We start from the raw sequence: 18,600 nt of genomic DNA, 5'->3' as shown, positions 1-18,600 counted from the left end.
TGCGACAATTTACCTAAAAAATTACAATTTCCATAGTCAAAAAATTAAATTTCATATATGCCTAACATTACACTGAAGTTATATCAAATAACCTTTTGCAAATTGAAGTAATTAAAAATATTACAAAAATTTGATTTATTATTAACGATGTTGTAGAAATATTACCGGTTAACTGACAATGGTGTTGATATAAAAAGCATAGGATATAAAATTATATAATAGTAAAAATATGAAAATCACAAAAAGCAAATCAATCCGAAATTGAATCACAATACTCAATTTTTTTAATGTCTCTTACAATTAGGGGATTTCATGTTGAGTTTCGAAAACCGAGAATGTGAATTCTGATAATGTTATGACATGTACATACACTATTAAAAGCTTATCAACTTTTAAACAACTCTTTCGACATGATTATACAGAGACGTGAAATTTCAGCGTTGGTTTTATTTAACAGAATAAGTTTATTCACACAATGCTCCAAAAATGGTCAAATAATTTAAACGAATGAGTAAAAAAACAACGTTAAATACATGCTTTAGCGTAATTTTTGAAATTTTAACGTGTCGTTACGTGAATTTTTCAATAATGACACGCGCTCAAAAAATGAGAAATTGTATGTAAGCGGGAGAAAATGAAATGCAAATATATTGAAATGCTCGCACGCGAATAACTTCAATTAAATTAAAGAAAATACTGCATCCGGCATCGATTTTTTCCCTTACACCATGCATACACACGATAAAATTTATTGAAATGACCATAATCATTATATTATACAAATCGAAACAGTACTTACACAGTGAGGAAAAAAATACGAATTAAAAGCAAAAACCCGACAAGCAATTAAGAAATTGCAAAGACAGTGGCGAAAATCATTTTGCAATGTATTGCGAAACAATTTTGTAAATATTAATATTATATATGTATGTATGTATGTATATACACGACGATGCACGTAATGTTTATAAAATTTACTTTATCGAGCATGATCAACAATAAATAGAAATTAACTTAATATCAAATTGAAATTTTAAACATTAAACCAAACTGCGAAGTTTGTTTGTTTTGTCCATAACCGGATAAGATCTCGAATTTTGTAAATTTGAAAATAACCCCAATTTCAAACAAGACTACATAGTAGAAATAATGGTGAAGATAAATACGCGTTTCACATATGTTTTATGTTGTATAATTAAATGGTTCATTCGCATATATACATACATATATTATTCAGTTTTAACCACACTATGTAATTTACTTTAAAATCGTAGGTACTCTATATTCTGATTTTATGAGCTACCGCTGCCACACGAGACGAATCTTCGTGTAATATTCATTTTAACGTGGTACGTACATCAAGGATGTGAGAGATTCACTATAAATAACCCATTCTCGATAATAGTATGTACATGCACCCGGACCTCATCAACTTGAGCGTTCACCAATTTTTATTATGGAATGATATACGACATGGAAAAAATGTCGCAAAGCCACATACGAAAAGGTCAAGATTGGATACACGTATTGTAAGTAAAAATTGAAAGATATAAATCATCCGATTTCAAAAGTATATATGCATATGTACATAAGACTGATGTACATAAATTCATTGCAAAGTATACTTTTCCATGTGATAAAACAAATGCTTACAGGTGCTGATATCCAGCGCTAAAGTTCACTTACGCAACTTTAAATCGAGTATAACGTTCAATGCTGGTGCACGAACTCAAGTTGAAAAGTGGTCTAAGTGAATTGTTCGATAAACACTATGTAATAGTATAGAATCAAAATATGAAAGGATAGACCTTAGACGCTAAATACGGATTTAGTTAGGATCGCCAAAGTCTACCTCTGCGGTGTATCTTTGGCGTCCCACGCGAGCTTCGCGAATCGCGGTGGGCGTCGGCAAATCTCTTTCTCTGAGCTTTAAGTCGTATGATTTGCGGCGTATGTTACGCTCCGATAGGCTAATCGCCAGCCCTCGAGGGACATCAAGGGCTACCGGACGATCGCGCAAATTGCCGCTACGTGATTTGTAGCCGGGCGCGAGCTAGCGATTTATTAACCCTTAAGCCGCAAAGTGGTAGCTCACGCGAACACCGGCTAACCATCCTACCACGCGCCTCTTATTAAGTACAAAATTTCAATTGAAGACACGAGAAAGATGGCGCCGTGGAAAGGCACTATAATGTATGTATGTTCGACGAGTAAAAAAATCCGGTGTCAATTTTTTGTTTTGTTCGATATCGTACGACATCGCCGTTCCCTTTTTTTCGGTCGAGGATTAATTTAATTCTATGCTTTGTCTATCTAATTATCACTCAAAGTACCAAAAAAATGATTAAAGCTCGAGCCCAAAAAAAAATTGTGCCGCGTTTTTTACCCAAGACGAATTGGCAATGTGATCTGAATATTCAAGCATTTTTTTGAGCGCGGAATAAATCAAAACACGTCTATCTACATCAAAGATTAGAAAATTTTAAGGTGGAGTGTAAAAGTGTCAAAGAAATGAGCGCACTTTATCGTGATACATTTTTTAAATAAATTGCGTACTCATTTTTCAAGTAGTTTATTTACACATGTACGTAGCTATTATATACCTATGTTACATATATATGTACACACATATCTTGGCACACAGGAGAACTATTAAAACCTTATCAACTTTTCAACAACTCTTTAGTTAGAATAAATTAAGAATATCGACTAGAAGTGGTCGAAAGGTCCGACTAATTATGAATTTGCAGTATATTCAATTCTTGGAGCTTTTATTACAAACTGTTTGTTACATACTACAACTTCTATAAGTGTTTCGAATGAAATAAAAAAGTGATTCAATAAAAGACAGCATCATTAGCTTATGAATATTCAGAAATGTTTCATTGGATCAGTTGAGTACATTATCAATGTTTAGAGCCATTACAAATAAACAGGAAATATTCATAATATTGTCCACTTATAAAAAATTTCATACAAGATTATAAATAAAAAAGCTGATTTGTGTCACGAAATTTGATAATTGCGAATAAATAGTGTGTATTTTCATACTAAAATCAAAGAGTAAAATTAATTCGAGTTCTTCATCAACGGAAGACATTCCTGACGCACCAATTTTCATCCCCAATAATGATAAGTTTCGATTGAGTCTTTTCATATACGCAAGTGTCTGTATATATTTTTTCACCGTTTTACACTTGGCCAAATGAACTTTAAGCGCCGAGCTTCAAACGCGACCCAACGAGGCTGTTTAATTTCAAGTCGCTGCGTTTATCTCACGACAACTATACTTTGAAGTCATTAAAATTTACGATCTCATTTGGTCGATTAAAATAATTCAATATCAATACATACGTACACATCTACACATACCGACGATATGATTGTACGAGGTAAAATTACAGATGTGACCACAAAATATCAAAATATCATCTGAAAAACAAAAAAAATAAAATACAGCGGTTCGTGACGAAAAGTGCATAACTACACCAAAAGCTTATATTCGTTTACAGCGAGCCATTTACGTGTTTACGAGTAATTGCAAAACGACACGAGAGAAATTGACATTTCGTGCGTATCCACTCATTCGTTACCATTCTTTTGGGTGAAGAGCCCTTTCTTATGTGCGTAAAATCATCCAGTGCCAAAGGGTGTTAATTATGCCCGTAAAAATAATTTTGTTAAAGAATAATTTAATCAAAAAATAAAATAAGTTCACATAAGTGGGTAAACTCGAAATGGGTCCGAACATTAAATTAAATTATCCAATCAACGGTTATATGTATGTATGTATTTTTAGATGCATAATTATTATTCGTATACACTTACAATTAGAAAGGCGTTGTAATATGTAAACATTTCAATTAAATAAACAGTCATAATTTATATTTTATGGAGTAAAATCGATGTCACGTCAAAATTTACATACATAAGTGCAAACATTTATTACTTTTTTTTACCAATTTGATCTAGTGTCTAATAAATAACGAATAAACACATATTCGGTGATAATCTGCGTACTTTAGTATTGTATGCGTACATACCAATTATACACTGTTAAATTTACCGTAGAAATTGAAATTGGGCAAGCACTGTCTTGCCATTACATTCCATAAAGCGTGAAATGCGAAAATAAATTTTTATCGACTTCGATAAGAGGTTCCGTCGCTTCAGTAGTCGATAATAAGTGATAATTGAAGAGAATTAACATAATGACAATGGCCATCCGTTGAACTGAAAGTTTTTCGTCTCTCCGTTCGTTGAAGTCTCTCAATGTTTCCAGTTGGAAATTTAAATGAATTGTCTATTATTAATTAATTTGTTAAAATATCAACATATTGAGAGTTTTTAGCTTACTATATGTAATTGATAAAAATTATTTTGACAGATTTCATAGATAATGCTTTTGAATGGAACGAATTTCCCCCGAATTTTCCCTCCCCAAAAAGGAATCTGTATAACATTTCGAATCGCTTTCGCTTCATTTCCATGCAAGAATTTTAAAACGAAGCGTCTAATCTGAATGTTTGTATCTGGACGAGTACTTAAGTGGCCACATCCGGCACTGGTGGTACGCACAACGCCTCATTACAAAATATGCGCTATAATGCCAGTTACAGTTACAATAATCAAACGTTTGATACACTTTAATCCGCCTACCCTCGCCTTTAGAATTGAATGCTATCAAACCCGGAAATTTTCAGGGCGTTAACTATACATAACATAATATGTGTATGTGTGTGAATTGTCTATTTTTTCCCCCCAGAGCCTCCGTTTCATCTAATAATTGAGTACGTTCTAAAATTATAGTTTAAGATTTTTTCCTTAGAGCTGACATAGGTGATAAAATTTTATTAGCGATATGTTATGCATTTTTTACATCGCAGCTTTGCATCATGTTTTCAAAACAGATACATTGAAATCCATTACTTCATAACATTATATATAATAAAATAATTCAAGTAAATTTTAACACTACAAAAAAATTAAAAAAATTAAATACATACTTTGGCTGAGCTTTCCAAGGGATTCCAATATACAGCTATGGCATTATGTGCAATTTCTTCAATACATCCTACTAATCCAACACTATTTTTTGTATCTGAAAAAGAAAAATGATATCATAAGAACACACGGCAAAAAAATTGCATAAATAATAATTTCATATGACGGTTAATAATAATTAGTAATTTAAAAGAATCCGATAAAGATAATATCATTACATAAAAAGCGTAGTATATTCACTTATTTAAATTTTATTGTACGACTATAAAATGATCGTAAAATATTGAGTGTCATATACCTAATCGTATTCAATAAGCATCACTTTTTTTTAAAGTCAAAAGCGAAAAACCAGTCCAATTATAATCAGAATTCAATAAACAAAAACAATTATAGTAAACACACCAAAAAAATTAGCGTTTTTTCACTTATTGCATAAAAACGAGTTCATAAAAAAAGCTATCACATAATGAGTTAATATTTCTGGCAGATTTATGATCTAAAAAGAAAAATATATCTGAACACATCGCAGCTCGTACCTATCAATTAATACATTTTATAAATAAAACAAGTCAACCAAAAACGAACTAATTTGGAAGTCTACTTTTTTATGTACCTGAATTATTGACTCGAGGATAATCAACATATTTTTTATACATTATTTTAATTACCGTCCATGTATGTATTTATATTAAAGTGCCGCCTAACGCGTGACATTAAACATAAGACATTTTTCAAGCGAGCAATTTTAATTAGAGATTGATTAATAACCATTGAATAAAAATTCCTCATTACATAATAATATTATTAATAGTATAAAATACCAGGCGTTGGACAGTGATAAACTCAATAATACCAATCAGCCCGCGTTGTAGGTGTGTTCGTACTAAATGAGTATTCTTCTCGGGGCCATTGTTGTTGGATTTATACAAGTATGACTTATTATTATAAGCAAACGCGGACATTCAGAAGTTGTTCCGAATGATTTATCCCGCGACAATATCATTGAAAAGGATTAATTGCGTACACGTAAAGCGGTATGTTTATCCGCTTGCTGTAGTGAAAGATGAAAAATTATTTATTCGATCCTGCTACAAAATTTGCCAAAACTAATTATTTCTGCTGGTTTTACGTTCATTCATATTCAATGTATTCAAATTCTATAGGACCACATCGGGTGCACCGCTAAGAATGTGAATGACAGTGAGATCCTGGTTTAAAATAGCCGATTATATAATATTACCGATCAATGAATATAATTAACGAAAATGACAAAGTGAACACGGATGTCTTGAACTATGTATCTTCAAATGAAATACTTTAATTAATACGGTAATATTTTATAGTCCGGCTTCTTTAACAGAAATTTAACAATTTGAATGGTCTTTATACATACATTCACATATGAGCCGTTACATTTGAAAGTGGCGGAAGTCTAATTTTCATTCCAAAAACAATATTTCTGTTTGACTTAATTCACAAATTGTTGTCACTTCTTTTAATTCGATATGTCCAGAATCTCGGAAAAGCAGAATAAACGTGTACAGGCCACCAGTATTTTTAAATTTAATGTTTTGCGAGATATTTCTTGAGATGAAGAAAAATGGACAAATATAACGGCTCATATGTATATAGCAAAATAAATAACATATTCATCTTAGAGTGGTTGATATTTTTTTCTGTATTTAAATAAAAATATTGTAAACATCACTATGAAGTTCAAGGGGGCAGATGGATGAAAGCAAAATGTATGTTTGAACGGGTCAAAAAATATGATTGGGATAATATACATACATATGTAGAATCAATCAAAATTCACTTTTAAACAGGCGCATGGACGACCTGGGACAAAACGTGGATAAAAGAACTCAAGTTGGACCTTGAATACATTATAGAAGTATCGTAAATATGCCAGTGGAAACTATGGATGTATTTTAAGCGTGGAAGCTTTCCGAAAGCTCTCCTTAAAAGCTCTGCGTCACATTACACGCGACAGGATAGTGGGATAATCTGATGTCCGTGACGGCAACGGCCAGGTGCATACGCCAAGTGTGCAGATATAATGCAATTTTAAACGCATCGGGTAATCCTCCGCACGGGGGATTCTCGTCTCATCCGTTTTTGTTAGATTATACTATATTTATACGTGGAAGGAGCAGAAGAAGTGGGACGGTTGAAATTGTCCGAGCACTCTCGAGGGACGGAGGAAGTAATGGCCGCCCAGAGGGGAGTTATTAAATGTGCATTTGCCGGCAGATAAGAGAAAATTACCGTTGTGTGCAACGTGCACCGCGAGTATTTACTTCTCTGCTGTGTGTTAAAGTATACTTTTTTTCAATTTTTATTTTAATTCTTTTTTTTTATTATTTTGCGAAAAACGTAAACCATTTACATGCCATTATTTATTCATTTATACGCGCTTACAGAAGATGCTTACAAAGCTTAAACACGTCGTTAAGCGGTTAGAGAAAATAATGGAATACTTCCGCGTTGTAACTTTTAAAGGCAATAATTATACACCCGTGTGTGTGGTGATGCTGATTATCATCGTTCTCCATGTAAAATTAGAAAATTCGAAACTTAATTTATTTCATTTTAATTCAGAGACCTTGAACTTTTTGACCTCTAAAGATATTTTATTTTTCGGCCACATATTTGTAATTAAAAACTAAAATTAAAGAAAAAACTACTCTTTTTTTCATTGTCAATTAGTAGTTCCTACGAGATATCATAGCAGTTTTCAGTGGCAATTACGTGTGCATATGTACTTTCGAGCCTTTACAGTTTAAGTGTTAATAATCACCGTTGAAATCCAGATTCTTGAATTCCATTACGATATCGTTTGATCTCCGATCTTTCGTTATTGCTTCATCGCTTCGACGCTTAGAATCAGCCATCTTCATACTTACATATGTACATACATAAGTATGTCCATACATGTACCTACATATGTATGTACATTGCAACAATAAAGATGTTTCTTATTCGAACTGAACGAAATACTACTATGGCAAGAGATAATAACGTAAGGACATTAATGGACGTAAGTAAGGTAAAATATATATCATTATCGTTATCAGTGGCCGTCAGACGCCCATTTTACAAACAGATGCGTATACCTTACTGCTCGCATCCGCTCTTTTTTCATCTGCGGTCACTACTGAGGTTTCTTACATCCTTTATAACGCTAATAAAACGAACGTACGTATCGGTGGTTGAATGCAAAAAATACGTCTAAATAAATACGGCTAGTAATCTTTAATTATATTGTAACAAACGGTAATTGTTAATATAATATAATACATACTTACATACGTAGAATAAATAAGATTTCGCTTAGATACGCAGTCGCTTTGAGACATGTTTATTTCTATTATTAATAACGACGCGTTTATTTTAATACGATTTTTTTTATGATAGTCGTTTATAAAAGTCATAACATTCGTGGTAGTTTATTTAATTGATTGTAATAGTGTGCGCTTTTGATTGTTTCCAATTTTCTCATGGGCGGTACTGGGCAATATATTAAGAATTAATCCGGAAAAGTCAAATTTTATCTTTAATATACACGCCCAGAACTATACATGTGTACACGATAAATGAAATATTACGATGAAAACTATAGGGCATGTCAAAGGAAGTATCTAATTAGTATATGACATGTGTTGACGAAATTGAACGCTAGTATAAAGCAGGAAGAAGTGTATTTAATTTATGGACTTATAAAGATTAAATTCCTCGTGTTTAGGATGGTTCGAAATTGTTTGAAATGTTATGTGATGTGATGGTTTTATAATCGAATTTTTTCAAACTCCACCTCGACGGAGAAAGATCAATTTTATGACAGATTAAAAGCTATCAGTTAAAATGATAAAACGACAGGAGGAAAATAAATAAGTACGTACGTATGTATGTATTTGCAAATGAAACATCAGAAGCGTTTCCGACTATTATCTTCGATCAACATCTAAGCCTGTTGGCGATTTTCGCTCGTGTAAATCTCAATTATTCAAATTGCTACCATCCACTATTTTGTCTGGAAGAATTTTTCCCTTTCGTTGTATGGACAAGTACGGTCAGAGATTTGCCTACATTTGAAACACAGGACTGTAGGCAGAATTAACGTCACGCTGAATGACATGTCCTTAACGGCAAATTGTACGGCTTTGATTTTCTTCACACACGCGCGAAATTAAATCTTTTGCACATAAATATCTACATATGTACATATGCACAATACATATTATAATAATAAATTACCGAAGACAATCCTAACAAATTAATTAAATCGACTTTTAATTGACTGTCGTGACGAAACAATGGCGTGATTAAAATTTTAAATATCACCGTAAAAACATCGCATTCGTATCGGTGCATAAATTACATATTGAATCGATTAAGCGTTGCGAAATCAAATTTTCGATATTCACGGTGCAATTTATGGTGAATTAATGAGAAGTCGCCGACATCAAATATTATTATAATGAAATTGATTCATTGGATTCTGGTGATTAATTGCACGCATCCAATACCGGTAACGTTTCTCAAATTGTATTTAATTTTAATTACTACCAAACAAACAAGCTTCTGAAAGATACAGACTGATACATCCTGGTGTAATTCAGATAACGGAGATTTTCGATATGAAATTTCGAAATAAATATACAATAGATACGGTTCGATTAGCGACATACCCTACCATTTTGTAGTGGGTAAAACGGTTGTGCAATAATATCAATCGTTGCATTGTTGCACTCGCTGCACTGGATTATTATTGGCCGTGTGACAGTCTAATTTGATAAGGCGATACTATTAAATAAATGACACCCCGTCCCAGATTGATTGTTGTTCTTGAGTCAGCAGATTTGCTCACGGCTTCCAAACCAAACAATGCCTACTCAAGATTCAAAGCAGTGCTTCTACAAACATGCATCCATATGAAATTGTATTAAAAATAAATAATATGTACATTATACAAATTGACGCATTTTAAGTATGGTTATTTTGGAGAGAAAAAATAATAAACGAAAGTGGGCTGTTAAATTGTATGTAATGCGTTAAACCGGAGTATGTTCGATATATGTTCGGTTTTACACTTTTACGGCCTCTGGTTTGGTTTCAATTGGCGATCCATTATGATAATGGCGTGGAACGTTACGCGATCGCAGATTCGATTGTTTTGCTAAATTATAAGTTTGCAGATTATCCAATAAATCATAAGTTGGGTCACATCGTCGGAGGCGGGAAAATCTATTCAATTCGAGTTTTGCATTGCGTGGGTGTGGTGTATAGATAACTTTTCAGATTTATTCAGTGCAAAACGACCCATAACGATTACTTGTTTTTGCACACACACACACTACTCATATAGACAACCGGCACTTTTAATAGTACGATAATTCGAAACAAACGAGAGAAATCTGATTTAAAAGTTATAGTTTTTTTTTTGTTGCCTTTGATCAATCGAGAAATCTGGATTCCGATGAGTAATGTATTGACACTGTAGAGTTTCTCTTTTATTCCAGCGCAAGTTATCTAATTTATCTAATTATATGTTTAATTTGCTTTCTAATAAGTGCACTAAAATGTAACACTCATACGACAGAATCTAATATCAAATGGAAAAAAGTGTAAGCTTGACTTTGTTTAAATAAAAAAAAAAAAATTTAATCCAGTACCAACTATTGACTTCATTCTAGTTAAATATAATAGGATTATACAATTTTTTTTAACCTCGATTAGATAATTTCTTAGCAAACTTTATTACTAATTACAGGTATATTGCTTGTGAACGTTTCCGCGTTCAAGTGTATGTATAACTAAAAACGTATGCATATTCATATGAAGTACTATTGTGAACATTTGATATTTAAACATGGTTGAAATTTAAGACGAGGCCTTTTTCACTCGAGTGATTCCCGGACACAGAATCGGCCTACGCAGAGTCCATCATCGCAATCTTTACGTTTTATTTTTTTTGTTCACTACTTGTGATTTCAATGTTGACACGTATCAAACGTGACAGAGAAAGTATACAATATACATACATACGAAAATTTAATTAACCACGCATGAGTGTCGTCGACGACGAGATGTAAATTCATATTATGTGTTTATGTACTTGTAATCGTTAATTTTAATTCGATTTTAAATAGATACCCATACGTATAATATTGAGATAAAATCTGCTATACAGAATTAATATCGATACTTATACAAGGGTATTATTGAAATAGTAAAAATAAAAATGTCAACACGATAGATGCTATCCGTATTTAAATACAATATAATCATTGACGTGCCCGATTGATACAAGCAGATAAGTCTCGAAAGCAAGCATCCTGCTGTTTTTTTCTTCTTTTTTAGTAATGAAAATTGTTTCTATTTCCTTCTCGCAATGGCAATTAAATATATCAGATAAATGTACTTTATATGATATTTTCTACAAATTAAATGAATTTTTTTTTTATGTATTTAAGTTTTTTTTTTTAATTTCGAGCGCGACCGTCAGGATGACTTCGTCTCGGCTTGTACTCACATACACTCAGACAATTCTGGAATCTGATACTGTTCCATTGTGTCCTGAGTGTTACCGGCAGATATCGGATTTCGTGTGACCCGACTCGGTCGCCAAACATTTCCATTTTCGAATTTTCCTGCGCGTTGATGTTTACAACGAACTAGATTAAAGCATTACTTACAAAAAATATATTTAAATTTGATTGGTGGAAATTAGATTGACTTGTAGAAATTCAAACAAAAAATAAAGATACAGGTAAGTAGTCAAATTCAATATGAAATAAAAAAAGAATATTACTGACAGAGATATGAACGAGCGGTCTTTGCAAGCCCATTTTCGATCAAATAAATTTTCATCGCATTGTGGTAGCTTTTAAACCAATTTTCATCCGTTGTCATACTGTCGCCGATCGTTATATTCGATTGACATCGCAAAAACCAGCGAGAGAGTGGCAATGGCCGACCCCGGGAGATTCGAAAAATTTGCATATTAATTGATTTCGTACGTCGGCTTCCTGTGTTTATATGATACGAAACGAACGCGAAGCTATCGAACGCGCAATAATTTATATATGCGATTTTAAAAACCAAAACAACTCTTTGTGAATAATACCCGAGTAAAAATTACGGAATTTATCGTCGTATTATAATTACCGACACGCGAGATTTAAATAATAATATAAGCACTCAGTCAATTAATCCGACGATATTAAACGTTTAGCCTTCATTTGAAGCATCCCTAATTGGTCAGATGAATTGAGAAATACCATCTGTGTTCTCCGGCATGTTATTTATTGAATAGACTACGTTTTGATGTTGGACCGAACGATATGTCTACTTGTCTAATTGGTAAGATGAGCTACCTGCCATTGCTGATCGAACACAACGTCCAATTATTTTCGAATACATTGATCGTTGATATATGATCTCATTTGACGAACCAAATCCTATTTATACATTATGCAGTAACTATGTACATACATATACTGAACTACAATTTAAGAAACTAAAAACCTTTTTTTTATAGACCTACCATTATTACTAACTAACGGTTTATTATCATAAACTCAAATAATAGTAATATCAATGAAAGTTACTATTTAATTGTCACCACACTAGTGTCAGTGAATTGATGATTTTTTAAATAAAATTAAGACCTTATCTGGGCTATAAAACCATTGCTAATAATAATGAAAGTAATATAAAAAAACCAAGTAAAATTTAAGACTCTGGAACTATTTCTTCTTAGATATTTAAAATCAATTATGTCCGAGATTTTTCCGGTTTTTCATTAGATAGATATATCTAATTAAATTGTACAAGTATTATATATCTATTCAAAGCTGAATTAATGTTTATATAACGTCAAAGCAGAGGTAAATTAAGATTTACCTTCATTTTATATCATTGACTAGCTTCAGAAATATATATTTAAAACAGGCGTTTAAGTCGGTAAGAAACGGCGATAAATTTTTGAATTTTCTCAGTAAAATTGATGGCAAAGATAGTGCAAGAAGCAAATACTAACTTAAATTAATTATGCAAATCTTTCTTCCTGAATGGCTTTCAAATTCCGCAATGCACTTACGCCGCATATCGAAAACTTAAGTCAAGTGTTTAATATATTTTTAGTGTCATGATTGATTTTTAGTGTCGTGATCGACACCAAAAACCCGAGGCGGTTGAACTATTTCTGCATATTGAATTATTGAAAATGTCGATTTGGACCCCTAAGCGAGCCGCGGTGATTTAAATAGCTTTCATGCCTGAGGAGTTCAATGCAAGCTCGAATTGTCTTAAACAATTAACTTTTTGTATCTGTTAGATAAATTTATTCTTTTCTCCAACCATTGTAAGCATTGTCAATACATCAAAGTTTTGCAATACATGAAATGATTAAATAACACGTAGCAAGTATAGTGCGTTGTTTTCGTAACGAACCATTCAAATGTCAGAATTGGTTTATAAACATTTATTTATACATATAATAACACTCACCTGCGTCTAATATACGCTGTTTGACTGAGTGTTGTCTGCCGTGCCAAAACTGCCACGCTTTGATTTCATCTTCAGGTGATTTTTCTTCTCTGAACATTAACATTACCACGCTCTGCAACAAAACAAACAAAATTTTAAACACGAATAAAAAAAATATGATGCAGTTTTGAATGGTGAAATTTTATCAAAATCAGTCCACTAACAACCCACCTACCAGTCATAATTTATAATTCGTAATAATAACTGTGATGTGAGCAAATACGTTCAAATAACCGACGGGTATAATTTGTCCATTGAACAAATCTAATAAATCGTCGGCGTATCATTGAAATGAAATTGTTTTTTTTTTAATCATTTCTGGGACAGGAAAAATATACATATGTACATTTTACCGGTATGTAATATTCGGTCGCATTATAATAACATACATTTTAACGTGCGTAATAACGGGGTGTTTATTTTTCCACGGGCGTCCGTGTTCATATTAACCGACTTTTTTTTAAATAAATCAAAACCATCTCGACTTGCCCAGTGTCATTTAAATTATACTGTAATAAAATATCTATATCAATAGTAAAAAAGTCACTCCTCTGCTTACGAACATTCGGCGATACAACAAAACAACACAATCGTTCTTTTTGTATAATAAGCAAACATGTATCTTAGACAAGACGATTTCAATAAAAAATAATTGTATAAAATACAAATTTAGCTAGTAAAATTTGATCATAATTGAATATAGCAATTTATTTTGATTGTGAATTGCGTCTTGTTTGTAAGAAAGGATCTCATTCTCAGGGTCTCAGGATCTCAATAACCAACTCATTGAATTAAACTTTAACATATCTGTATTGACTTATTTGAAAAAATAAGTATTCGAACGTCACACAGACTACTGTATAATTGTAATTTTTTTTTGTACATTTTAAGTGGTTTGCTGTGGGTTCATTACCGCGGCATGTCTGGGCTTTCGTAACGATCCACCCACACGCGATATTACTGTGGTGGTCGATGTCTCGCCCTAGGGGAGATTTTTGCTCCTGAGGCAAAAATGTACTCCCTGGGTCCAAAGTGAAGTCTTTTGAGGTCTCTCGGTACGTGCAAGAGTGCGGTTTCGTCCTTTTACTCTTCTGGTTATATTGAATGACGACAGAAAATACAACTACCGTGTTGCGGTCGGCGTACGAAAAAATTCGATACATGCGATCGGAAAAAAATACTGACCAGTGGCCAACACACGGTTTTCATTATATAAATTAAATCCGGCTCAAAGAGGTTCATACCATTCATTTTGCCGAAAAAAAGTAAAATATCTGACGTGTCATTTCCGAAAATCAGATTTAAAAGTTCTCATAATCCATACTTCACATATGATCTGTTCAATGAAAGTACAATAATTCAAGTATGTTTGTATGAAACCGTGACAGGATACGTTGAACGTACACAGCTTATTATTATGGCATTCTCGGCGTTAGCGAGCGGAAACGAGTGAAATGTCTCTAAGGTGTTTTACTAATTCTTGGCTTTATTCTGTACTTCTGCTGAACTAATTATCATTACTCGTTGCCACGCCATAATAAGAGATTGCAACTGTGGAATCCGTCCAAAGGTTTTTGCTCGGATGAGAGAGGGTTTTCTCACCAATGCGATAGATGTCCAACAATCGGGATTTCGTTATTCATTTTTATATTTATAGGTATTCAATTATGTACATTTAACGATACTGAAAAATAATTATTTAATTACACAAATAAAATAAAAACAACCGGACGTTTATATTTAATAAATCGTAATGCAGAAAATGTACTCGCCGAGTGAGAAAGCATCCACCTGTGTTGTGATTGTACATAGAAACGACGACAATAATTATAATAACCAGTCGTTCGTTGTTTTATTGCCATCTGAAATGTTATCGTGTATCGAGAATTTACCCGTTCGTTTTGTATCCGATATATGCAAATGTGATTATCGCAGAACCAAACCGCTACTTTACAAATTGAAGAAAATTGCTTACGAATCAACGCCTCTGTTTAATTATAACGAATTTACGAGAATCGAAGCTCGTTAATTTTCAATACGCTAGAAAGCTGCATATATTATTACATTACGTAAGTTAATAAAATCTACCTAATATAATATTATTTTTTGCTACAAATTAACAAGAACGTGTACGAAGAGCTACAGCATGATTGATAGTTACTTTGAGGTGATCTAGCGGTGACTTTCATTCGTGTCCACACACTTGACGATGATTCGATTTAATTAGCGATAAATGACGCACTCGAACGGCGGTTCTAAAACGTTTATCGATTTACCAGGCAATTAAGATCGCCGATAAAAACCATACACATCGATCGGGCCTCGTTAAAGGTGTTAATTTGAAAGGACTGTTATTAATGAATTTTTAAACGATTCAAACTATGTACATATCGCAACAAATCGACAACTAATTTGTAATGCCTTTAACTACAAAGTGATGATTAGAACGGCTAAAATTTTCTAGATATGAACATCAACGAACAAACAATAGGAAATTTGTATATTTGTTGAATTTTAGATTGCTTCATATCACTAAGATTCCAAAGGTCGACTTGAAAACCGCTGTAATAATTGATTTAAAATACACAAGGTACTTCAATCCCTTGTCTACGTGCGTGATTAGCACTCGGGCTTGTCTTGTCTTCAACCGAGTGATGGATCATCCGGATAGGACCATGTTAACTGGAAAATGCTTCGACATAGCGCATTTGATCTATGACTTTCGAAAAACGCTATCATTGATTCTATACTACAATCTTCATCAGACACGTGTAGGACAAATTCAAGCGAATTAAAATCGATTTGAATATTTCGAACTATTGACGACCGTGACAAAATTTCAACCTTTGTAATAAATACATATATTCAAAATTTTTTTCACATGTTTTATATACATGTAATATGTAATATATAGTGACATGTCAAAAGTGCCATACAAGTGCAAAACTACTTTCATCAAATGAACGAGACGAACTTGGGTTCTAATTTACTAATATATTTAACGAACACCTTTAGACGAAAATGTGCGTTGACCTTAATATATATGCGTATACATATGATCACATAAGCGATGACCTCCCTTGTGCACCACAATGACCACTTTGTGCTCTTTTTTGTTGAAGGGAAAAAATAATAATTAATGTGCACTTATAATAATGAGAGTAACGTTTCGATCAGGTTTTGTTCGTAAAGGAGAGAATTAATCCGAAAGCCTGTGTCGTTGGACTTTTTAGTAAGTAGGTCTTATCGAAAAAGTTGACACGGTACCAGATATCGGTGAATAATTATGCATATTCATATCATATATATAAAGACGGTAATCTGTGTGTGTGTGTGTGGGTGTGTGTGTGGGTGTGTGTGTGTGTCCTAACTCTCGCCGAACATAATGAACGAATCGATAAAAATCGATTAATTCATTTTTCGACGAGACGACTTTGTCGCGACTCGAACCGATCACCCCAAATAGCCTGAATATGGGTCTAAATGAGCTAATGGTCTCTGACATCGTGCCAAATCCAATTTTTCATTTCACCTTTTTTTTTTAAACATTAATTGAAATATTCCTTCTCGCCATATAAAAATACGTAATTTTAATAATTTCATTTATCGAAGTTTTGAACCATTTTTTTTTCTTTTCATATAAAACAATTAAATATATATTTTTAATTGAAATTATTGAAATTGAAATTAATTTATATTTTAGCGATATTTGAAAAAATAAAATCAATTCCAGGACGCCGACTCGAACCTACCCCCATCGCGCCCAGATCAATATACACTGACCAGTACACCATGATACGGATATAAAGGCTGCTCTAAATAACGTTAATATTCAATAATCGTACAGAACGTATGGACAACCAATCAGAAGGGAGTCATATCTTCGGTAGTTGTCGGGAGAAGTCGGGTGTCATGGATCGAGTGAATCGATTTCGATTTGCAGTATCGCTCGGGGCGATAGCTAATAATAATAGAAAAAAATAGGAAGTCTTTAAATAAATAATTGAAAACGAAAGAATCGAAAATTATTACAAATAAAGAATTGAAAACTATCTATGAGAGTCTACGAAAATAACGGTTCCGGTTCCGGATTTTTTTTTTTAGTTTTATAAGAGTATATAATAATTTTATACCCATGCGATGATGTTTCATCGGGCTATTCACTAGTATGTACATAAGCATGTATATAGCTTGTATAAAATTTCAAAAATGCTAATTAAATTTGAAAAATAAATTATATATTACAACTAACTAAAATCATATACATATCTGTATATTATAATCGTTCTATCGATATTCGAAGGCTATTTCCGTAAATTTGGTTTAAATTGATTTTAATTTTTTTTAATATGACGTCACTGTATTTCAATGTCTAACACATAATCGGTAGCAATTGAATTAATATATAAAAAATAGAATGACTCATGCGTATCACTTAAAAAACCATAATAGATCGCCACAGGTATGTAGGTCTATTCATATTTTTATTTAATAGATAATTTATTTTAAAATTTATAACTACAAATTATAGAGCAGAATGAACCAGTATAACTATCCAGAAGCATTTAATCGTTTAAGCTAAAAAGATTTAAACGAATCTAAAATAAATTGCAATTCACCGGTGTATAATTTAGCATGAAATCGTTCAATCATCTCCATGTTACATAAAACGAAAGTCAAACATTAAATTTGATTCAATTTTAATAATTTTAAATACAAAAAGACAAACATAAAAAAAATGTTCGATATCTATTCAATAATAGATATACTAGAAAATGCAATGCAAATTACGTTGATAAATCGGTTGGGCGAAGTTCACTGGGATCACATTTGACCCCGGAGAATTGTACAACATTTGATCGATGTCTGAGCTTTATAGGTACACGTAATCTGAACACAAGATCGGAAACTGCAAAAGATGAATATGAATAAATACGAATAAAATTCTGACATTTCTCGCGAGCTAGTGTGTCGTCTGCTCATTCAACATAACTACTACTACCTCAGAGAATTTTACGATTGTCAATTATAGAACGTCTCACG

General features: G+C 32.6%; 1 protein-coding gene across 1 annotated transcript in view; it reads right to left on the bottom strand.

The window, feature by feature from the left end:
- The window catches only part of grh (grainy head), a 236,299-nt gene that overhangs the window by 10,984 nt on the left and 206,715 nt on the right, over nucleotides 1-18,600 (bottom strand). The window contains exons 8-9 of the mRNA XM_077439185.1: nucleotides 13,519-13,630; nucleotides 5,007-5,101 (exon numbers count right to left, since the gene is read on the bottom strand). Of these exons, the coding sequence (XP_077295311.1) occupies nucleotides 5,007-5,101; nucleotides 13,519-13,630 (207 nt within the window). The remainder of the gene's footprint in view (nucleotides 1-5,006; nucleotides 5,102-13,518; nucleotides 13,631-18,600) is intronic.

The sequence above is a fragment of the Arctopsyche grandis genome, chromosome 10 (genome assembly GCF_051622035.1).
Source record: "Arctopsyche grandis isolate Sample6627 chromosome 10, ASM5162203v2, whole genome shotgun sequence".
Classification (NCBI taxonomy): domain Eukaryota; kingdom Metazoa; phylum Arthropoda; class Insecta; order Trichoptera; family Hydropsychidae; genus Arctopsyche; species Arctopsyche grandis.
Note: the sequence above shows the minus strand (reverse complement) of the source record. Positions and strands in the feature narration are given on the sequence as shown.